Raw genomic sequence first — 25101 nt, 5'->3', positions numbered from 1 at the left:
GTTCACTCACCCAGTGTCTGGGGTCTTCCCGCCATGCAGCTTTATCCCATGCAGACCCTGCTCACAACCAGAGATCTCCATCTTCCCCAGAGGGCTGTCCATTACTTTGTATTTCATTTCACAGGTCTCGTCCATTCTCCCAAGTACCTGAAGAGAATAATTACTACAGTTAAGCCTATATGAAAGAGTTTGGTCACTTCTAAAGCATAACAGAAGCCCCAGCTATGTAAGACATAAAACATCTTCCGAAGCTTTTTCCCGCATTTTTTGAATTTAATCATAATGTGTCATTTTTATAACAGTTACTTGGGAGACAGAAAATCACCGTCATTACACAGAACAGCAGTACGTTCTCCTTTCATTTCCTTAAATTACTATCTCCCTTTCTTCTCATTTATCTCTAACCAATGCATAGTCAAAGATGAAACTAAAGCTTCTCTTAAATAGTCCCTAAAACTATTTAAAATAAAACAATTACCAACAATTTTTTCAATGACAACGGAAAACAAACCATTTGATATTTTGAATAAAGTACATTTAACAATAGAGCATTATGGAGTAAATTTACAGAAACAGTGCAATTCAACTCTGCTCTTCACACAATGGCCCCTGTGCTAGCAGATGGCTGGTCACAAATTTAGGTACAAAGTGTACAAAAGCTATCCTATGATGCATCATCCATGTGACTTTTGAGGGATGTTCATTCCGGTCAACTCAGCGAAGGTTCACAAGAAAGAAAAGCTGTACTAAGAGCCAGGACCAAGGTCCAGGCCAACTGTACTAAAAGAAAAAAAACACAACTCTCTCAACTCCAGAGGCGAGGGCCGGGGGAGCCCACCTGGCCCGGAGTGGCGCGGAGCCGCTTCTTCCCCGCAGGGACTCCTGCCCTGCCTCCGCCAACACGCCTCTCTCCAGAGCTCCACCCTCAGCCACAGCGGCCTAGGGTACACGGAGCCCCGGGGCAAGGTCTCCCTCTGAGCTCGCCTGCTTACCTGCTCTCTCAACCTCTGTGTCCTGAAAACACTCCAAATGAACTTGTCCAAAACTGTAACCTTGCACACAGCACTTCCACCCATCCCTGCCCTCACCCAAACCCGGATTTACCCTGGACGAGGCGTTCCCTTGCACCCCGCCAGCTGCACCTCCACAGGCACTCATCTCTGACTGCCAGCGCTTTCATTTCCACCCCATCCTCCAGGACTCCCCCACCAACGCTCACCTCCCTGAGGAAGGGCTCCCGGCCCTCAATACACCTGGGCTCTTCCCACGCCAACCACCCCTCAGCTAAAACACTAACGACATGAAGGGGCCACAGCAGGGCCAGCAAACTGCAGCCCACGGGCCAAACCCAGCCCAGCACCTGCTTTTGTAAATAAAGCTTTACTGGGATACACCCATGCTCGCCACTTGCAGGCTGCTGGCAGTGGCTGCCTTCACTCTCCAGGGGCCGAGCCAACGGGCTGTCCTGCAGCCCTAAGCCACAGGCGCCCCTCACACGCGTCGAGGGCTCCAGTCTCTGGGCGTGAACACCAGAGACTGCCCCCTCCCTGACCGTCCAGTCTGCACCACGCAGCCTGCTGTCTGCTTTACTGTGAGACCTCAACACACCTCCGCTGCTCTTGCCCCAGGTTCTCCTCCCTTCTCCTGCCTTCCACCTGCTCCTAATGTGTCTTGCCGTATCTCACTGTTCGCTGAAGCCACGGTAGGCAAAGCGAGAGCAGGGATGCTGGAAGGAAACTTGAAGAGCTGCAGGAACTGCGGATACGCTCATTCTCTGGAGGCCGGCACAGCAGCCACAGTGGCGGCAGACATGCTGGAGCCCCTCCTCCCCAGGCTGACCAAGCAGATGCAGCCACAACGCCGCCTTAAGGGCATCTCCGTGGTGCTTACACAGGGTACTGCGCGTGTGTGGGGCTGTAAGTGACCTCAGCTGTTACATAACCACATATTCACAAAACGTGGGGCAGGAGCCAGTGGCCACGGGGGCGAGAGGGAGCCTGACCGCCACACCTGGCCACCTGCTCTTTCCCTACGTAAGGCCACGCTGATTGCCGCGGCTGCCTCCCAAGAGCCCAAGACAGAAGAATGAGCTATGCTTTGAAGAGGTCAAGCAGCATTCCCCAAACCCCACTGTGCGCCAGCATCACTCCCAAAGCTCCAGGGCACGTTAACAGGATAGGAAAGCAGCTCTGTTTCTCTACCAAGTACTAGCCACTTGTTCACCGACCCCTGCCCCCTACCCAGTCCTGCTCAGAAGCACTGGCCTCCATCAGGCTGTTTCGCAGGCAGGACTCCTGCTTACAGGCATGAAAAACCAGTACGGGCTAATTAAAGCACAAAAGCAACTTACTGAAAGACTCACAGAAGTTCTGGGAAGAAGCTCAGAAAATGGCAGGAACCAAGACTGGCCACCATCCAACCACAGGCAGTACTAAGCCTCAGGATACACCTGTGGGAGCACCCGGGGATTGCAGGCACGTGGCAGACCCCGGGGGCACCACCGCCCACTGGGAACAGGATGCTGCAGCCACTGTCGTGCCCTGCTGCCCGGGCTCCCTCTCACGTGTCCCGGGACTCGAGGCCCAAGCAGGAGTTCAGAGCTGGCACAGGGCCCAGGCCTGTAGGCACCTGTGTGGAGAGTCCAGGAAGGACAGCTGCCAGGAGGGCTTTGTCAGTGTCAGCCCCCCTCAAGGACACGGACCAGCACTGCTACAGAAAGTAAGACTGGCACACAGCCAACCAAGAGAAAGGTCAAACGGTAGATGTCCACTCCCGTTCCCAGGCCTCAATGTTCTCAACAATAAAATAGGAATAGTAATACTGTTTTCACCAACCTCACTGGGCTGTTCCGTGGGCCCAGCTGGAAAAGATGGGAAAAGCCATGAATGGGGTGGGCCAGGTACTCCTGCATTTGGACAGGACCTCTGTCCTGCTCGGCACACACCCAACCCTCACCCTTACTCCAAGGAAAGGCTGGAGAGACACGTCCAGGTGTGCGGGGCAAGCCGGGGCAGGACAATGAGCGTGACTCAGGGCGCAGGGGCAGGAGGGACTCGCCCGCGTGGGAGGACCAGCAAGCTCAGGCCCCTCGCTCCTCTGGGAGAAGGGCCTTGCGGGTAACCGAGTCAGGCCAGGTTCTTGAGCACAGCCCAGACTGGCTGCACTTCGGAGGCCACTGGCCTGGAATGCAGGGGAAGGAAGGGCAGCCAGCCAGCTTCCTGAGCTGGAAGGGCTGCCTCTGGACCGGGTAAGAGCCACAGACTCCAGCTCCTCCATCTCTGAGGTGACCACAAGGACTCCGAAGCTCGGCCCGAAGCCGCCATCTTCCCGGTGGTCTGCAGCAGCACACACCTGCCAACCCGGCACTGGCCCCAGACCACCACACACCGCGTGCGGCTGCCTCAGCACTCAGAACCAGCTCCCCCGGGCCTGCACAGAGCGTGGGGGGCCAGCCACAAATCATGCCAAGAACCAACAGAGGGCAGTTCGTTCTTAACAGGAATAACTGACAAGTTCAAAATCTCAGTTCTGAACAAGTGGCATGTCACTCCCAGCCATATCCACACAGCAGATCATGTAGTTATGTGAAGTCTAAGGGAGTGAGCTCCTTCGACTTCCTTATTGGGTAAACAGGATGGAAATCAAAGTCTACTTCAGTGTTCCTGAACATGAGGACTCCCCGAGGACTCGGGCCTGGTACGCGTGGCCCAGCCCCTCCAGCCTTGGCCTGGTTGTCCTTTCAGGAGCGCCTCTGGGCTTTAAAGCCCGTTAGCAGCACCCTGCTCGTCAGAGATAATGCACCATAACCCACCGACGGCTACTTTGCCAGAAAAAGAAAAGCTGCGATTTTTACAATATTTTATACCAACTCTGCCAGAAATGGCATTTAAGACTCCACAGAAGCCTGAGCATGACTTCCTTTCCTGTAGACAACCAGGACATTGAGCAGAGTCCTTCCATGAGTAAGAATAAAAATTAGCTGAATACTGAATCCTACTATATAATGGATAATGTGTCCCCAGGACAGAAGCACTGGGCCATTTGGCGTGGTGTGTGTGTTGAAGAGAAGCCCAGGCTGAAATAGCAGACGTGCTACAGGTCCCGTGGAGCTGGCAGGCCTGGCAGAGGGGTGGGGGGAAGCCAGCAGGAGAGACGGGGGTGTCACAGACACCAGGAGGGACCCGCAGAGGCTGAAACTGGGCAGCAAGAAGGGCGCGGTTTCAATAGCAGATGAGCACGTCAGGGAGCCAGGGCATCTCAACACAGGCTGGTGGGAGGCGCCGTCTGGAAAACAACAATGCCAGACACACATGGGGCTGCCGTGCACGACGGTGGCACAAAGAAGCTGACGGAATCCTGAGCCCTACGAACATGACAGACCTGCCCAGCACCCCCGGAGCGACGTCCCCAGGCTCCAGAGGCCAACCCTGCTCCAGCTCTGAGATGGAATCCCATCAACGAATGTCAGCCCAGAGAAGGCCATGACCGTGACCCCAACAAGTAAGCTAAGAAGGGAGTGAGACCCAGGAAACACTCATGCTCACTGTGGGCTCTCCAACATTCACAGCCCAAGCACCAAGCCCAGGGCCAAGCAGGTTTCTGGCAGCCTGGCAGGACTCACGGCCAGGCTGCTGCCAGGCGGGGAGGGCAGCTGCCCCAGGAGAGCAGGGCTACCTGCTGCAGGGAAACACTAAGAAGGTCTGGAGAACATGCCATCTACACAGAGACCTGGATCACAACAAGGAGACGGCCAGGCGAGAAGACATGCGTGAGAAGCAGGCCGGGTGGGGAGCCCAGCAGCAGAGCCGGGGGCCGGGGAGGAGGCCCAGCGCTGCAGAGAGAACCGCGGGCAGACACGCAGCCTCCGTGAGTCAGCATCGAGTCTCGCTTTGTCCCTGAGGCACCCCAGGGCTTTACGCCGGGGACAAATCCACCAGGCTGGCCTTTTCAAAGATGTCCTCTGGCCGCTGTGTAAAGAATGGGTGGGCATGGAGGCTGGGAGTTGTGGCGGAGACCACAGAGACAGTTCGAGGACTGACGATGAGCTCAACCAGTGTGAAACAGAAGGCTGACTATATAACGAGCCGTGAGTGAGGATTAATAATAAATGTTTGACAGACACTTGAGGGCCCCATGCCCGAGCCAGCAAGCTCAGGGGCTCACAACTGCAATGAGACAAACGCAGTCTACCAGAGGAGGAAAACCACCCACAGAACACAGATCCTGCCCAACAATCTTTGCAGCTTTTGTCTAGGTCCAAAAGTGCTCTGAAGTAAAAGTGTATTTTAGACTATCAATATAGATATGGTAGAATGATTTAAAATATCTACCTGTCATCTCTTACCTGCATGTTCTGAGTTTTCTACAGTAAACTTGAAATTCTTTCACAAGGATAAAAACTGTATTAAAATTCAACATAATATACAGATAATATCAGCAAATGTTCTACATTTATCATTGTCTCAATCTCACAGCCATAAAACAAAGGACTGTTACTACTTTTCTTTGTAAAATAAGAACTCTGGGGTATGAAATTTTATTTGACTTACAAAAAATGGGGGGAAAGTCCTTCCCTCCTGGTTCAGTGGTTAAGAATCCGCCTTGAAACACAAGGGACACCAGTTTGATCCCTGGTCCAGGGGACGATTCAGCCTACACTCTGGGGCCTGGGCTCCACAGCTGCTGAAGCCCGGAAACCTTGAGCCTGCGCTCTGCCACAAGAGAAGCCACCACCATGAGGGAGGTGCCCCCACCCGCCACAACCACAGAAAGCCTGTGTGCAGCAACAAAAAACCAAAAGAGCCAAAAACAACTAAATCTTTAAAAACAAACAAACAAAAAAAGAGGGTTGAATAAAATAAAGATCCATGAAAGAAATCACATCTCCTTTCCCATCACTAGTTCCTACACACGAGGCCTTAACAGCCCCCCAACAACTTGGGGCCCTTCCTTCCTGACCTCATCTCTGACTGGTGAACCCGATTCACTCTACTTCTACTGCTCCTTGGACACACAGACATGGCTCTTGCCTCAGGACCTTTGCACCTGCCACTAATGCTTCTTGAAATGCCTTCCCTTCACATTCCGGCACAGTGGCCTCCGTCACTTAGTTCACAACCCTGCTCAAATGTCACTGTCTCAGAGAAATCTTCCTAAAACAGTCTATCTCCTCTATCCATCCTTTCCCATTCTTTTCCTTTATAGCACTTATGTCATATAAAATTATACTAGATTTATTTTATTTGCCACGTATTGCCTTCACTAGAATGTAAGCTCCAATACATGTAGCAAATATTATGTGACAACTCTGGCCAATGAATAAGGAGAAATCCGCTGAGGGGTCTTGTTTTAACTTGAAAAAATTTTTATGTGGCTGGCACCATCTCCTCCCCTTTCTCCCTTTCTTGACATTGCAGATGTGATGCCTGGAGTTGTGGCAGCCATTGAGTAAACATGAGGCAAAGGCAAGAGACTAGAGAGCCTCTGGCCCTGACACTGTTAGCCCCTACACACCAGTTCTGTCTGTGGCTAGGCTTCTACTTGTGTGAGAAAAAGAAAGCTCTGTCTGTTTCAACCCAAGGTTGTGAGGATTTCCTGTTTTCTTCAACTTGAAAAGTAAAAATGTAGTCTCTCACTCATAGCCGACTCTTTGGGACTCTATGGACTGTAGCCCTCCAGGCGCCTCTGTCCATGGAATTCTCCAGGCAAAAATACTGGAGTGGACTGCCATTCCCTTCTCCAGGAGATCTTCCCAACCCAGGGATCGCACCTCGGGCTTCCCAAGTTGCAGGCACATTCTTTACCGTCTGAGCCACCAAGGAAGCTGATGCTGTATGCTAACACTTAGAATGCATCATAGATGCTCAGTAAATAGCTGTTGAATAAATGAGCTAACTATCCGCATCATTCAAGTATACTTGCTGTAAGGACTCAGAAGGAGAACTCCAGGATTAATGACAGGCTGGGGTCTGAGGGCCAGAGGCTTTCTGGAAGAGGTGCCTACACAAAAAGGCGAGTCATGTTTTCTGAGGGAGGGGTGAAGGAGGGAGCATTCCTGGCAGGCAGGTCTGCCATGCTAAGGCCCTGGAGCCAGAGGGAGCACAGGGCATCTGGGAGCTCGGGAGGGTGGTAGACACAGGAGGGCAAGGACCCATGTCAGAGGGAGTCCACTGCAGTAGCTCCTGTGAGCACAGGAGCAGGAGGACAAATGGAAGCACCGAGGACCCAAGAGCCTCCCGAGCAGGGGAGAAGCGTGCGGTGTCTGGGATGCTGTAACCACCCCACAGGGTTATGACACGTTCGTAACAGAATCTGCTCCAGTAACAGCAGGCCATGCTGGTTTCCAAGCCAGGAAGAGGAGGAAAAGTTGTATCACCGAACCATCATTATTACTCCTAAGCACCAGCTTTACAGCTGAGGAAAACAGGGGCTTGTCCTGGAAACAGCGATCTGCAGGCCCTTCTCCTGGAAGCAGCCAAGTGGCGGCCTCAGGAGCCCCGTGGGAGGATGGAGGAAACCCACCGTCCAAAGCCCACCGTCAGTTTCCAACGCGCCAAACCCACACGTGTGTGAGCTGAGAACGAGGCTACAGGGTCCTGTGGGGGCTGTGATAAGCCAGTTCTTTGACTATTTCCCAAGAGCCAGAAGGGGCCTGCTCACATGGTGGGAAACCTGACTTCCTTCATGGAGTCCTCCAGCCGCAGGCAGAACCAGGCCCACATGCTTTCAGGGCGACAGCACCCTGGGCCATGCTTAGGACACAAAACAGGTTGAACAGCCAGCCCCCCGCCCCACTTCCACTCCCATGAAGCACAAGTGAGCCACAGCAGCCTGGAGGCCTGGAGGCCCAGCTTCCTGGATCATCATGGCAGCCACCTAAAGCCACAAAGTGGCTGACATTAATTGGTGGGAGAAAAAAATTGATTTTTCATGGCTATTTGGAGACCTCTGAAAAAACTAAGTGAATTTCGTTTCATCTCCCTTTCAACATGAATGGTGTTTAATGTTCTGAATTAAGCAGTTGGCGCCAGAGGCTGGGTTCCCACTATATCAAAAGCAAGAAACCCAGTAACAAGCTGTCTTCCTCCTCCTTTGCTTGTAGCGTTCCAGGCTGGCCACGCCTATTTAAACACTGTCCTTCCAGAACCATCTTCATAGCCCTGTACCTTCCACTTTTAACCATTTCTAGTGTCAGTATTTTGTGCAATGAAAATGACCAGAGAGGCTAGAAGAAGAACCTTGCCTGCCTTCTTCTTCACAGTGCACAAACATGCAGCTCAGACGTGTGCTCCTGAGGTCGCCCCCAAGTCAGTGCTCAGCCCACAGCCGAGCTCAGGCCTCCCTGAGAGCTGCATCTCAGGCATCTTGGCCTTTCCATCTGCCGTGGTATGAAGTGGGAGCTCACTGGCACTGAGGACTGAGGCAGGAAAGGGAAGCAACCCATCTCCAGCTCCTTCTGACATCAACAAAGTCATCATGAAATGAGGACCAGTTTTACAATCACCCTGGAACAGAGGATAAGAAAAAAGGCACCAGGGAAGCACCTTTGTCCTCGTTACTCAAGATCAGCCTACTTAACAATCAGGTGTGAGGGATTCTTTTAACTAGTTAAAAAAACATGTGTCAAACCCCTACAAGAGAAAAAACACTCCTACCAATCACCTCTTAATAAGCCTGGCCAAAGAGGGTGGAGAAGAAAGTGGACATGACTGGTCCCCGCCAGGTGTGTGAGTCAAGGAGGAAAAAACCCAGGCCGGTGACTAAGACCCAGCTCACAGTGCCACCAGGCCAGGGTCTCCACTGTGGAATTTCTCCAGGTCACTTTCCACCAAAACGGCCAAAATACGGCTCAGTCAATTATGTCCTAACAACCAAGAAGGCGGCTTCAGTTTGGCTGAAATGATTTTACCAAACAAAGTACTGGCACTGCCATCTGCTATAGCAAACTTGGAACAGGTCCAAAAGCTGTGCAAAAGCATCCCTTCACGTCTGTACAAAAGCCTGCAAATGGACGTTCATGGCCGCTTTATTCACAATGCTAACGCCTGGAACCAATCAACACGCTCTTCACGAAGTGAGCGGCTAAAGTGCTGCACAAGACGACGGAGTATTAGTCACTGCTGAAAAGAAATGTGGCATCAAGGCATGAAGAGACACGGAAGAAACTTAAATGAATATTACTATGTGAAAGAAGTCTGAAAAGTCTGCGTGCGCTGTGATTCCATCGTAGGGAGACAGTAAAAGAAAAAACAAGTGGTCACCAGGGTTGGGGGCGGAGAGGGAGGAACAGCAGAGCACAGATTTTCGGGGTGGGGAAACCGTTCTGGAGGCTACAGTGGTGATGGCTGCATGACATTATACTGAACACAGCTGTCAAAACCCGTGAAGAGCACACGACCAGAGTAAACACTGACGTGAACAGTGGACAAATGTACGAAAGAGTGTGTGCGGGGGGTGAGGGCAAGGGCACGGGTGGATGGGAACTCCCTGTACCTTCTGCTCAACTTTGCTGTGAACCTAGAACTGCTCTAAAAAAGAAAGTTTATCTTCGTAATTAAAAAGAATAACCACCCCAAAGCCTTCTGCTATGGCCCTGACATGTAAGGTTCTGCATTCCAGACACACGGCTAGGCTTTCACATGAAACTTGCTGGTGTGGGGGTCCCATAAATACTGTGCTCCGCCTGTTCCCAGCTTATACAGACTTTCAGAACATGCAATCTGTGCTTTTTTTCATTCTCATCACTGGAGCCGGCCCTGCATGGCAGAGCGCCGTCCTGATTAGCCACACTTTGGTCTTGAAGAATACTCGTCACAACAAGGGTTGGGGAGTCAGGGCCAGGGTGGAGCTCAGCCCCGCAGCATCACACACGTGCGTTGTGTTAAGCGTTCACTAGTCATCTAAACAACCCGCTACGAGCAGCATGTTATAAAAACAGCTGAGAAAATGCCTGCCTGTCAGAGCTGCCGTGTTAGAGGGACGTTTAGGAAATTTTTCACTGGTCTTTAAAACCACCATTTCTAGAAAAAAAGAGGCACCATCTACATTTTAAAACTATATTTAAAATTCAGTTTTCCTTTCTAAAGTTTTCATTTTTGTTCTTGTTAGCAAACTAAGGTATACACCATGCAGGAAGGTAACTGCTTTTCTGTTCTGAAGCTCAAAGGCTGTTGTGAATTTGTGCAAATACACAGGACTCAATTAGGGAACAGTTGGAATATAAACTCGTGTGTGTATGTAAAGAAACTGTTGTGAATCTGTACAAATACACAGGAATTAGGGAGCAGTTGGAATACAAACTTGTGTGTGTGTGTGTAAAATAGACCACAGAGAAAGTGCATAAAACTAACACATATACAGCTTAACAAACTACTCCAGAAATCCCTTGAAACTTCAAGTTTTGAAAAATATTTCCAGTTACAATACCACAGTGATAACTACTGCACACATATCCATTCTAACAGTTTAGCTAAAATACCTCTGCATCTTGCCAAAAATTGGTACATGATACCAGAACAATCTGCAGAGAGACCAATAAAGGTCTTTTTAGGAGTGTATTACTGATGGCCATTAAAAATGTTCCCTAAAAAGCTTTCCTACTAACCAAGGCACTGCAGACCAGACTCAAATCTAAACAGACTTGCAGTGAACTGAGAGGCTGGGGTCACAGCATGCTCACACCTGAGTGTACACGCTCTCAGGGTACACAGGGGAGCCTACGCACACAAAAATACAAGTGAAACACTGTACACTGCCTAGCTGATTAATTTCAGGGAAGAAAAACTACACCAAAATGAGAATGATACATGAAAACATTTTTATTAAGGTGAAGAAGGAGACTTCAAAGACGTTTCCCACTTGCTGGGTTCCCAGACCCGGGGAAGCACCAGGCACTGCCCGCAGGCCCTCTCCTCTCAGGGGGCTTTGGGCGAAAGATGGGAGAAGCCCCGTTCCAAGGCGTTAATTTGGGCAGGTTATGCTGCTTACCCCTCTTCTGGCAATTCAGAGAACGTCTGAGTACTTGGTGAAGGATGAGCTATTCTTTAATAATCAATGTACCAGGAACCAGAAGGCCAGATGCACCACTCATCAGAGAAAGCAGGTTGGTTACCAAGAGGAACGAGGCCCAGACCTCCCGCGAGGAGCTCAAAGAGAGGCAAGATGAGAACTTTGTGTCCACAGCCGCTCCCCGACTGCAGCCCCTGCACCGCCGTTGCACTGGAGCAGGATTTGGAAAAGCAGCCAGGAAGTCTTAATTCTGCAGGACGGCCGCTCCTACCAGCTCCTCCTCTGCTCTAACGGGCCCGGTCCTCTGGGCTCGGCTAGGAGCCGGCACTGGGCGGACACTAAGCGCCAGCAGGGCAGCACGCGCACCGCAGGTCTCCTGGGCCCGGCCGAGCCTGCCGCCTGGTCCTCAAGGCCCCACGCGGCCTAAAAGAGTCTGGCCGGCTCAGCACCCGCGCCAGGGTCCGGGCCCCGAGAAGGGGAAGGGAGGCTGCAGGTGACCGTGAGCGACTGCTCACACCCGGTCCCAGGTCCCCTCGCCGTTCCAGAAGCGGCACGACACCCCCGGGGGCACCTGAGGTGGGAGCAACGACCATGGCGGGGAGGCCACCCAGGAGCCGGCCTCCCAGGGCAGCGTTGCAGAAACACCTGGCTGCTAACCGCAGCCGCCCCGGGGTAGGCGCGCACGCACTGCGGACCCTGCCGCCGAACGGCCCCCTCCAGAGCTCCTTGCGCTCAAGACTGACTGGCCTTTCCTGCCCATTTAAACTAGAAGTCTCACCCGACACTGTTACAAGAAGACGCCCCTCGGGCTTCCGGGCACTCACCTCAGGAGGAGAGCAGCTGATTCCACAGCACCGCGAACCCTGAGTCTCGCGGGAACCCCGAGTCCCGAGGAAACCCAGGTCTCGTGAGAACCCCAATTCTCACAGGAACCTGAGTCCCGTGAGAACTCCACATCTCGCGTGAACTCTGCGTCCCCACCCCACCCCCCCACCCCCCGAGACCCAGAGTCTCGCGCGAACTCCAAGTCTCACGTGAACCCTGAGTCCCAAGGGAATCTCGAGTGCCCTGTGGAACCCGAAATCTCCCGGGAAGCCTGAGTCCTGAGGAAACCCCCGAGTCTCACAGGTACCTCAAGTCCCCGTGAGGACTCGAGAGACTCATACAAACCCCAAGTCCCATGAGGACCCGGGGCCACGGTGCCCTGTGCACAGATTGTGGCCCCGTGGGCAGGAATCCACATTACCCACAGGATCCCAGCAACAGGCTGACACCCCCTGACTCCCTAAATCTCACAGCATCCCCACGTCAGTCATGGCATCCTGAACATCAGTAAGGACAGAGAATGAGCTTCTTATAATTTACTGTGGGGAAAAAAAAAAAAGAAAAATGCCACCTTTTCCCTAACTTTTAACTACTGTTAGGACTGCTTGTGTGAACATCCGCGAGGAAAGTAGTCGTGTGGAGGTCTGATGGTGTGGGGCTCTGGCCGGGGCCACCCCTGGGGGGTTGGCGGCCTCCCATGGGTCCTCAGCCCACCCTGCCGACAGCACCCACCTCACAACCTGAAGACGTTCCACGACTTGAGGCACCAATTCAGTCCGGGGCTGCACGGTGACAGTCTGTCACAGAGCAGGAGAGAGGGTGGCAGGCTGGTGCTCACGATGAAGTGTCAGGTCTTGAAACAACTGTGATGTCTTGGGAAGCTTCAGCTTAAATATGTCATGGCAGAAAATAACCTCATTCTTTATCCACCCCTACAGTTGGGCAAAGTTTAACTGACTTAAGAGAATAAGAAACATGTGAGAACAGGCGGGAAGATCTGAGAGAAACACTTTTCAATCTGGCAAAGCAGTCAAACCCAAGAGATGCCTGCTGCAGAGCGGGACAGGACAGGCCGCTGGCTGCAGCCACCACGGAGCTGGGCCAGCAGGGCTGGTGGGGAAGTGCAAAGCTCTCACACGTGTCTTCCTGACAACAAGACGTGATTGAGAATCGTCCTCACCCCCGAAGAGCCCGAGTATCAAAGTATCAGAGGTCTGTCTGCAATCAAGCCAGGAGAAAGACGTTCTAGTCAATAAAGCTTCCCACCTGTGTGTGGATGGAACCTCTATGTTATAAACACGTGCTTTTTGTGTCGCTGATGTAATTAGCCTCCACAGGGGACTCACTATAATTCTGTCCCCTGGTTCACTAACCCAATCCCTGTTTGCACTCATTCACACAGCGCGGTGAGTAGTTAGATCCAGACAGGCTCCGTAACAGGTTCCGCCAAAATCCTCATGAGACGGCTCCAGCAAACAGCCAGGAAGCACATTCCCACACCTGGAAGGTGAATCAACGGTGGCCTTTGGGGAGGCCTATAGAAATATCCCTGCCCAAAGTGAGGGTCCCCGCCAGGACCCACTGACCAGATGCAGACAATTACTCCCTGACTCCACCCTTCGTCGGCCTTTCCCGGGTGCATTCCGCAAATGAAGCAAGGTGCTCAACACCAAGAAGAGCTGAGAGTCAACAGCAGGGACACGTGTGGGTGAAGAGATTGTACACCTGACAATGACTGGGGTCAGCAGGGCCCAGGGCATTTTTAAATAGTTGGGGAAAGTCCAAATAAAAACACTTCAGGATGTGCAAAAAATGACATGAAATTCACATTTAAGAGTCTGTAAATAGTTTCAATAGAATGTAGCCAGGCTCATTCTGTGTTGTCTACAGAAGCTCTTGTGAGTACAGCTGACCCTTGAATAAGATTGATTTGAACCATGTGGATCCACTTATACATGGATTTTTTTCAATAGTAAATGCTATAGAACTGCACAACCTTTGGTTGGTGGAAATGGTAAATGAAGAACCGTGATATGGAGGGCTGACTATAAATTATGCCCGGATTTTCAACTGTGTGGGACGGGGGTGATGGTGGGGAGTTGGTATCCCTAACCCCCATGTCGTTGAAGGGTCAGCTGTAGTTGTGACAGGACATACAGCCTGCAAGGCCAGCAACATTTACCATACAGTTTATCTTAGGAAAAGTCTGTCACCTCCTGACCTCAAAGTACGTAAGTGATTATCAGACTGTCCAGCTTTTGTCCTGTCAGAGCCTTCTCTCCGACCTGCTAATAAACAAATCACAAGATCCATTTTGATCCCATATGCTCACCCTCCCATCTCTGACACTACAACCTCAAGCAAGAAGTAGGTACCAAAGTTCTCTGGAATTTCTCAAGTACTGGCTTAGAAAAACCAGCCACTGGGTTTTCAGGAGTGCTAAGCCTGGCCACCACTAAGGACCACAGGACTAGGGCCTCTTTATCCTTAATAAAGAATCTGTTGCAGACTGTTTTTGTGGTGAAGGATTCTCGGGTGAGAAGCGCGCTGTGATTGATGACTTGTATCCCAAATGGAAGGGTCTTATGTTCCAGACACGCTCCGGCGGCTGAGAACGAGCCAGCCTTGATAGCACAAGGCTCTTGGAGGGACAGACACCATCCCCACCACAAGGCCAAGCAGCTGCCGACACGCACACTGCTGCTGCTGAACGATTAACCCAAGGCAGGGAATTTTATGTTCTAAATTAGCTACATTATGCCCAAAACCTATCAGTGGCTTGATAACTTGGACATATAATTCTATACCTTTTACTCTTTAAACAATAATTCAGTCTAATCCTGTGGCTGAAGCCAAGATTTCCAGACCAAAAGTGCACTTTCCATTTGATTAAATACTAATAAATGCAAGAATAAAATACTAGTCTTTTATCTTACAGTAAATTCTTCAAAAACCATATACTCTAAGAATTAATTATCTCTCTGGAGAAGGAGATAGGTTCTTCCCCTCAAAGACAGCTGAATAGTCTCAAACTCTTAATTACAACATTTAAAACATAACTGATAGCAGCCCAGGGCTTACAGAAAGATGACATCATAGTGACCTGTCAGTCAGCAAGGCCTCAGGTGGAGCATCTGGACAGATGGGATGAAGAGAATCAGGCAGGATCTCCCTGCAGAAAAGACCGCACAGAGCTACGACCCTCAATAAAGCATGTAAGCTGGTATCATTCACCCATGGCCTTTTTCCCATGTGTGTTTGGCACTTTAAAATTTAGAAAGTATCTTCATATAGTTCATCCATGAAGAAGTAAACAGAGTTAAATGCTGTCAAAAGGAAGATGGTGTGCCATAGAGTTCCCCGAGTAAGGGGTTTTGTTTTCCACCTTATAAATGTTAGGGCATCAAGACAGGGCGCTGACACCAGTTTCTGTAATGGCACCGTGCCCAGGGGCAGCACCAGCTCACTCCATGTGACCACAGTGATCTCCAGCCTGAGATTCAGCGCAGGAAACTGGCCTAGGCCACGAGGACGGAAAGGGGACGCCCTGCAAGGGGATGTTGTTGTTCAGTTGCTCAGCTGTGTCCAACTCTTTGCGACCCCATGGACTGCAGCACACCAGGCTTCCCTGTCCTTCACCATCTCCTGGAGTTCACTCAAACTCATCCATTGGGTCGGTGATGCCATCCAACCGTCTCATCCTCTGTCGTCCCCTTCTCCTCCTGCCTTCAATCTTTCCCAGCATCAGGGACTTTTCCGACGAGTCAGCTCTTCCCATCAGGTGGCCAAAGTCTTAGAGCTTCAGCATGGCTAGGGGCTGAAGCCACAGAGATGTCAGACATCACCCATGAGGCAGACAGGAGGGTGCAGGAACCACACTCCACCTGCCCAAGTGTCCTCTGCACAGGGTCCCATCCTCAGAGTAGGTGACAGAGAAACAACCCATCCTTCTAGGAAGTCGGAGGAAGACTCTGTGGGGAACCTGAAGGGAGACACCCACTCAGCACCAGTCCCAGTCTATGGGCCACAGGTCCCACTTGGGAACATGCTTTCGGCAGGGTGCCGGCGAGACAGAGTTGGGCCTGGAGACAGAAATGCAGAGCGGGCCCTTGGCAACCTCTCCAGCCCCATGTCCTCCTCTGTGCTGGGGACACCATGCGGACTGATGAGATAGTCGGGGCTACCTGAGAGGCAGCATTATGCACGGCCCCTTAGAAAACCAAGGCAAGGCTGCTGGCCTGTGGGGTAGCCAAACCGCCTCTGCCCGCATGTGAGTTTGCCCTGTACATGTGTCCTCCCAGAAAAGACGACAGGCCACAACGCAGCCAAGTCTCTGAGCCTCCCTTACCCCTCTGGTCCAGAGTTAACCCCCCTCCCCTCCGCTGGCAAAGAAGGGGCAGGTCCCCTGTCTCTCCCGCGCCAAGTCAGCAGGCTGGGAACAGGTTAGAGTCAGACTACATCCCAGGACCGACCCAGCTGAGAAGGGCTGGGCCACATGGGCCAGCCCAGGATGAGGCCGTCTTGGTACTGAGATCTGTGCACCGGAGGGAAATGAGGATGAAGCTGTGGGATCAAACCAGGTTCAAATGAAATTCACTGTTTAATATAGAAAAATCATTTTGCTCAAGTTCTCTGATTTCAGACACTTGTGATACACATAGAGAAGATATACCTAAAATCCACATTTACACACAGAATCTATGTTTCAATAAAAACAAAGACCAACTCATAACCAATTTATCTACAAATGGCACAATGAGTAAGTACTCTGCAAATATTTTTCCTTGGAAATAGGGATTATTACAAAATCATATGTAAGCTATACCCAATCTTTGTTCAAATAATTGATTGATGTAATCATCTCTCTGTCGAATATTCCCACCACTATGAGGAAAAATCTCCATTGTCTATTTCGAAAACTAGCAGAAATGTAAAACTTCTCACTACAAAACTTAGCTGATACATTTTATCTAAGTTACAACAGATTGCTTCAGATAGTATTCACAGATGAAAATCTTATCAATCTGCCATGTTAATTTCAAGGGTAACTTGAATTAGAAGAAAAATCTGGACCATAACAGAGTAAAAAATAATTGATAATTAACTTTTAATAATTAATTACTTCTTTGAACACTAAGAATGCTACCTATTAGCAAGCAAACTAACATTTATAAAGACTTTTAAAGTTTTCTCCCTTTCTACAAGACTATCCACAATATCTGGAACACAGCAACCCCACGGAGGACACAAGATAAGACAGGTGGGGCTGGAAGCTCCCCGTCCAGAAGAAAGACCACACGCACATTTGTTCAGTGGGGTGATGATGAGCATCCTGATGGAAACACCGTCACCTTCCTTTGTTTTACAACATTCCTGACAATGTCAAGAAGTTTTCTTTCTCGTTTTTTCCTATACTCAACACCAAGACTGGGGCAGTTTCTGGAATTGGCTCCTGTGGTCCCCAGGGGTCCTAAGAAGACGCCACCTGATGACCCACCTCCCTCACCCACAGGGACAGCGACGTGCTGGGCGCTGTCCTCCTGCCCAGAAATGGTGTCCAAGGTGCGGGGCCAGGAGACTAGGGCGGCCCAGGCTGAGCCAATGACCAAGTGCGATAGATACAACATCCCAAACTGTTTAAAGGTTACCAAATATACATCTTCTTACAGTGGTAAAATACACATCTTTAGATTCGATGTTTATAAGAGTACAATTCAGTGTCATGAAATACATTCACGATGTCGTGTGGCCGTCACCACTATACAGACCAAACTTCAGTTGCCACAGAAACCCCAATTCCTCCAGCTCCCCTGCCCCAGCCCCGGACACCAGCACACGTTCATCTCTGTGAAGGTGACGACTCAAGGCCCATCGTGCAGGTGGAGACAAGAGTTCTTGCCAGCTGGGTCTGGCTTGTTTCACAACAAGCCTCATCCATGTGCAATGCGGTGCTTACTCATTGTGGGGAAGAGCCCCATTCCGTGGTTCACCAGTTCGTTCCTCCATAGACATTGGAGCTGTTTCCAGTGTCTGACTACTGTGAGTGACACTGCTGTGAACACCGGTGTACAAACAGCTGTCCAAGGGCTTGCTTTTGGGTCTTCCGGGTCTTTGCCAAGGAACAGGACTGCTGGATCACACGATAATTCTATGTTTGACTTGGCGAAAGGGGCCACCAGACTGTTTTCTAGTTTACATTCCCAAAATGCACTAACGTTGCAGTTCCTCTGCATCCTAGCCAACTCTTGTTTATAAAGTTATCATATAAACTTCTTCCACGTAGGAAACGTAGTGGTATGTGGACTGTAATTTGATAGATCCTCATCCCAATCCCCAAGAAGGGTAGTACTAAAGAATGTGCTAACCATCGGACAATTGCACTCATCTCCCATGCTCGTAAGGTCATGCTGAAAATCTTGCATGCTAGGCTTCAGCATTATGCGAACCAAGAACTTCCAGATGTCCAAGCTGAATTTAGAAAAGAAAGATGAACCAGAGATCAAAGTGCCAACATTCACTGGATCATGGAGAAAGCTAGGGAATTAAAAAAAAAAAATCTACCTCTGTTTCATCCATTACACCATCAAAAAGCCTTTGACTGTGTGGATCATAATAAACTACGGAAAGCTCTTACAAAGATCTCCTTTAAGATGGAATACCAGACCATCTCACCTGTCTCCTGAGAAATCTGTATGCAGGTAAAAAAGCAACAATTAGAACCCTGTATGGAACAACAGACTGGCTCAAGACTGAGAAAGGAGTACGACAGGGCTGTCTGCTGTCACCCTGTTTGTTTAATCTGTATGCTGAGCACATCATGAGAAATGCCGGGCTGGATAAGTTACAAGCTGGAATCAAGATAGGTGGGAGAAACATCAACAACCTCAGATATGCAGATGATACTACTCAAAGACACGAGAGCCACTCTTCCAGAGCCCCGTGGGTAAGGGAAGGGACTTTCTGACTAGAGTGCCCAACTGGGGTAAGATCAGCTGAGTTACCAGTTTATATCTATGGGCTAAATTAACCTGTAACAGAAAAATAAATGATTATGTATCAAACTCTTATCCTCACTAGATTCCTTAGGACAAGGCTGAAGCTGGTGTTTAAATTAGAATTAAGCTAATACAAAGTAAATGTTAAGCAACAAAATCGTCCCCACTTAGAAGCGCTGGTCTAATGAAGGGATACTGACAACAACTGGGAATTTCCCGGCCAGGTGAGGCAGGGTTCAGTCCCAGACAGGTGAGTGATCCCAGCCCCTGATGCAGTCGGCACTGCCCCTTTGGAAACCCCTGAGGCTCCACGTCACTCTTAAGGGCAAATAATGGAGAATCTTCCCATCGTAACATCCAGTATGATCAGAGAACCGAGCATACCCGGAAATAAGACACCATGAGCAAGAACAAGCAAAACCAAAACAGCAGCCCTGGAGAGACGCGATCCATCAGCTGCAAGCAAGAAGCAACGCAGCCCTTTAAAAAAAAAAAACAATATTACTCAGCCATTAAAAAGAATGCATTTGAATCAGTTCTAATGAGATGGATGAAACTGGAGCCCATTATACAGAGTGAAGTAAGCCAGAAAGATAAACACCAATACAGTATACTAACGCATTTATATGGAATTTAGAAAGATGGTAACAATAACCCTATATGTAAGACAGAAAAAGAGACACAGATGTACAGAACAGACTTTTGGACTCTATGGGAGAAGGCGAGGGTGGGATGATCTGAGAGAACAGCATCAAAACATGTATATTATCAAGTGTGAAACAGATCGTTGGATGCATGAGACAAGTGCTCGGGGCTGGTGCACTGGGAAGACCCAGAGGGATGGGATGGGGAGGGAGGTGGGAGGGGGGATCAGGATGGGGAACACATGTAAATCCATGGCTGATTCATGTCAATGTATGGCAAAAACCACTACAGTATTGTAAAGTAATTAGCCTCCAACTAATAAAAATAAATGGAAAAAAAAAAAAAGAAGACCGTGGTGACAGGTTAACGAGGCTTACTGTGGTGATGATTCAGTGATACGTACAAGCATCATCATGTTGTACATCTGAAATGAATATAATGTTATTTCAATTACACCTCAATAAATAAATGAACAATCAGCTTAAACACACCCACAAGTTCTTAAGACCAAGAACGACCATGTATATCAGCTCTACGATAATTTTATAGCCCCCGAACTTCAGCCTGAAGTGTTAAAAAAAAAATCAAAATAGCCCATTTTTATTTTACAAGATATGTGTTACGTAACACTAAAGCACGCTGCTTGCTATTTCATATAAACAGGCCCATGTCTTGATGCAGAAATGCATGCTAGGCTAGTCACAAAGCCCCTTTTGTATTACTGTGTTTTCATCTTCATCTAAACCAAGGGAGCCCAACAGGCTAAGATAACAGTATGCCACCTGTCAGAGGACTGGAGGGCCACTGGTGGAAGAAGGGCCAGCAAAAGTTGCCAGTCTATCACGGAATCCCCTTATTTCACTTACATCTTCCAATTCCACTTACTGCTTCTGGGAAGATTCCCACTGGCTCTATTTCAGGGCAAATCCCACTGTCTCTATCTTCCCCAGGCCCATCTGCTCCCAACTCTGCATTCTCTGTAGGGAAACAGCAGACCAGTGTGAGCCTCCCACAGTCAGCAGCATTATTACGTTAACTCTGTCTGATACTTCCTCAGGTCGGCCTTTTCTCAAAGCACCTTCCGTGGTCTTCGCTGGATATCACACAAATTACCAAGTCAGAAAAAAAGGAGAAAAGAAAAGAAACCTCACCCCTTACACAAGCCTCGACTGGATAAAGAGGACTGAGCAGTGGTGGAGGGCCCCACAGCGCAGTCACTGCCCACAGACATGCTCCCCCCTCATCCAGAAACCTGCGTGTCTGCTGCCCCACGTGGGGCGTGATGGTGCACACCCCCATCAGGAGGGCACTTACAGGGGGCCGACATCATCATGCTTCTAGCCCTCAGTTCAGTTCAGTCGCTCAGTCATGTCCAACTCTTTGCAACCCCAGGGACTGCAGCACACCAGGCCTCCCTGTGTCCATCACCATCTCTTGGAGAGATATCCAATGAGATGTCAACCTCATGTCCATCGAGTCGATGATGCCATTCAACCATCTCATCCTCTGTCGTCCTCTTCTCCTGCCTTCAATCTTTCCCAGCATCAGGGTCTTTCCCAATGAGTCAGTTCTTTGCATCAGGTGGCCAAAGTATTAGAGTTTCAGCTTCAGCATCAGTCCGCCCAATGAATATTCAGGACTGATTTCCTTTAGGATGGACTGGTTGGATCAAAAGTCCTCTCCAGCACCACTGTTCAAAATCATCAATTCTTAGACGCTCAGCTTTCTCTATGGTCCAACTCTCACATCCATACATGACTACTGGAAAAACCATAGCTTTGACTAGACAGAGCTTTGTCGGCAAAGTAATGGCTCTGCTTTTTAATTCGCTATCTAGGTTGGTCATAGCTTTTCTTTCAAGGAGCAAGTGTCTTTTAATTTCAGGGCTGCAGTCATCATCTGCAGTGATTTTAGAGCCCAAGAAATAAAAGTCTCTCACTGTTTCCATTGTTTCCCCATCTATTTGCTGTTTAGTGATCATAGTTTTTTGAATGTTGAGTTTAAGCCAGCTTTTTCACTCCTCTTTTACGTTCATCAAGAGACTCTTTAGCATCTCTTCACTTTCTGCTATAAGGGAGGTGTCATCTGCATATCTGAGGTTATTGACATTTCTCCCTGAAATCCTGATTCCAGCTTGTGCTTCATCCAGTCTGGAATTTCACATGATGTAATCTGCATATAAGTTAAATAAGCCAGGTGACAATATACAGTCTTAATGTACTCCTTTCCTGATTTGGAACTAGTCCATTGTTCCATGTCCAGTTCTAACTGTTGCTTCCTGACCTGCATACAGATTTCTCAGGAGGCAGGTAAGGTGGTCTGGTATTCCCATCTTTTTAAGAATTTTCCACAGTTTGTTGTGATCGACACAGTCAAAGGCTTTAGCATAGTCAATGAAGCAGAAGTAAATGTTTTTCTGAATTTTCTTGCTTTTTCCATGATCCAGTGGATGTAGGCAATTTGATCTCTGGTTCCTCTGTTGTTTCCAGCTCTACCTTGAACATCTGGAAGTTCTCAGTTTATGTACTGATGAAGCCTAACTTGGAGAAATTTGAGCATTAGTTGCTAGCATGTGAGATGAGTGCAACTGTGTGGTAGTTTGAACATTCTTTGGCATTGCCTTTCTTTGGGATTGGAATGAAAACTGACCTTTTCCAGTCCTGTGGCCACTGCTGAGTTTTCCAAATTTGCTGGCATATTGAGTGTGGCACTTTTACAGCATCATCTTTTAGGATTTGAAATAGCTCAGCTGGAATTTCATCACCTCCACTAGCTTTGTTTGTAGTGATGCTTCCTAAAGCCCACTTGACTTCATATTTCAGGATGTCTGGCTCTAGGTGACTGATCACACCATTGTGATTATCTGGGTCGTGAAGATCTTTTTTATATAGTTCTTCTGTATATTCTTGCCACCTCTTCTTAATATCTTCTGCTTCTGTTAGATCCATACCATTTCTGTCCTTTATTGTGCACATCTTTGCATGAAATGTTCCCTTGGTATTTCTAATTTTCTTGAAGAGATCTCTAGTCTTTCCCATTCTATTGTTTTCCTCTATTTTTTTGCATTGATCATTGAGGAAGGCTTTCTTATCTCTCCTTACTCTCTTATCTCTCCTTATCTCTCTATTCTTTGGAACTCTGCATCCAGATGGATATATCTTTCCTCTTCTTTGCCTTTCACTTCTCTTCTTCTCTTAGCTAGCTATTTGTAAGGCCTCCTCAGACAGTCATTCTACCAAAAGCACTGCCTGAGCTTTCCTGTTCTGAATATGTACAATTTTATCATAAATTACTGTTCTCTTATTTACATCATAAGTTCTTCCTAAGTAGAACAGGTGGGTAAATATGACCCATGGATTTCACCTCAAGACTCTGAAGGGCAAGTTATAAGTTATGTGTATTTAAAAGGGGGCAGTGGGTTGGACACCATTGCCATTAGGGAGATTGCCAACACACATGCAGAGATGGGGAAGCAAAACACATTTACAAGAACTTTATTTAAACTCATTAAAAAATTAACAATAATACTTAACCTTTGATGTCTAAATGATTTAGTCAAATGTTTTATCTAAGCCTGTAACTTTCAGACGAGGGACGGTGCTAAAAAGAGAATAAAACAGCTGAGCCCCCTGGATCTGACAGAATTCCAAGCCTGCTTCCACCTGAGTAATATAAGAGCTGAAGCCAGAAACTGCTAAATAAAAGGCAATGCAACTAGGCATAACACAATAAAAGATATTACCTTCCAACTGCATTATTGTTGCCAATTATAAGATTCACTTCAACTTAATTTCAAAAGCACAATCACCCTCAACAGAAACAGTCTCTTTTTTAAATTTCAAGGAGTATTACATTAAGGCAATAACTTACCTTCCAGCTATAATATCACCCTCCCTTATTGCAACACTACATTTCAAAAATACTTCTCATCGACAAGTCAAGCTAATTCGGGTTAATTTTATTGTATTTTGGTGCTATCTCACATTTGTGTGCAATTACCTTTATCATTTTATTGCCCAGGCAGAAAGTAATCAGAACAATTATTTGAAAATGGAGGTTTATAAATTCTAAATCACACTTGCTGGCATTTTTGATAAAACAGCAGCTTTATCTCGGGAAGTGGCAGCAACACGGGATAAATCACACATCAGTCAAGTGTGGCTGACCCCCAAGCGCATTGCACAATATCAGAAGTGCTTCCGAAGAAACTTTCCAGCCTCATCCATCATCCTTCATAATACTAAAATAGCTACACACCTGAAGAACAGAGGTTAGAGGATAATAAAAAAAAGAAAAATTTCCAGGCAGCGCGGGCAAAACCATTAACTGCTCTCCCTCTTAAACTGTGAGATAGAGTCCATGCACATAAACAAATATGACTCCACAGTAACCCTAAATATCTGTATTCATATTCATCAACTCAGTTTTAAATATAAATGAAATATGGAGTAGAGTCATAAAGAGAAAAAGCACGCTTCCCGACTGCGTGCATCTTTACTCTGTTTTGGTGCGGCTGCCTGTGTGGTCATGATGCTGTGTCTCCACTTCTGTTCTCTAGGTCTCATTTTCTCCAAAAAGTCTATTGCATTTAAAAAAAAAAAAAAAAAGAATGTAACTTGATTTTAAAGATGAGAATAAAGGGAGAAAGCCTTGAGTCCCCACAGTGGTTTTCCTTAAGTCAATTACAGGTGACGTGGGGCTCAGGACATTTAGGCAGGTGGCCCGGTCCTCACTTGTCACACGGGGGACAAATGGCCTTAGGACTGGGCTGCAGCCTTCCTTAGGGAGAGACAGCCACCTCACCCACCACACCTCTGGCATGCCTTCACCATACCTTGCTTTAGCTTGTTTTTACGGAGCAAAAGAAAATAACCACGTGATCATCTATTTCCTTTTAAATAAAGCAAACACCCCAGAAAAAGAAGACTTCTGCACGTTTACATAGGTGACCCCATGCCATTGGATACCAAAGGTCTAGCTGGGTAGCAACAAAATTTTTGAGCTGCACATGCCTGGCACTGTGCCAAGTGCTTTACATACATTATCTCATTTACTCCTCCCAGCAAACCTCAGGTAAAGCAAATGACTTGAAGATGAGAAAACAGATTGGGAACGTGAGCAACGAGCCCAAGGGCACAGCACAGAAGCAGCAGGTGGTATTCAAGGTCAAATCCAACACACTTCAAAGCCTGGATTTCTGCGGGACTGGCAACTACCTCCCAGACGCAGACACATCCCACCGTGTTAGTAAGGCCAGGCTCAGCTACTCTGCAGTGACAGACACCGCTGAACAGCCCCTGAGGATCCAGGTGGCTCACGGAGGAGGAGCCTCCGTGGAGGGCCTACAGGCATCTCCAGGTCACACGCCAACCTGGCGGCCACACAGGAAGGAGTGTGCGGGAATCAGGCACCGGTGCAGAAACGCTTCAGCCCTCCTAGAACAGCTTCCAGACATCACCCAAAGATGCTCAGCAATTTTCAGTCTTCATTTGACGAAAACTCACAATATGTTTGATTTCTATCAGCTAAGTTTTATGGTCCTTTCCCACCACTAAACTCAATTCCAGTAAAAGAAAAAAAAAATCATGAAATAGGAGTCAGGTATAAGATCTTACATAATACAGTATCT

General features: G+C 48.4%; 1 protein-coding gene across 2 annotated transcripts in view; it reads right to left on the bottom strand.

Annotated features, from left to right (window-relative positions):
* MGMT (O-6-methylguanine-DNA methyltransferase) overlaps positions 1 to 25101 on the bottom strand; it is a 273729-nt gene that overhangs the window by 222574 nt on the left and 26054 nt on the right. For both annotated transcript variants that reach the window (XM_061162933.1, XM_061162934.1), the window contains one exon: positions 11 to 147. In XM_061162933.1, coding sequence (XP_061018916.1) covers positions 11 to 147 — 137 coding nt within the window. The remainder of the gene's footprint in view (positions 1 to 10; positions 148 to 25101) is intronic.

This window comes from Dama dama, chromosome 15 (genome assembly GCF_033118175.1).
Source record: "Dama dama isolate Ldn47 chromosome 15, ASM3311817v1, whole genome shotgun sequence".
NCBI lineage: Eukaryota > Metazoa > Chordata > Mammalia > Artiodactyla > Cervidae > Dama > Dama dama.
Note: the sequence above shows the minus strand (reverse complement) of the source record. Positions and strands in the feature narration are given on the sequence as shown.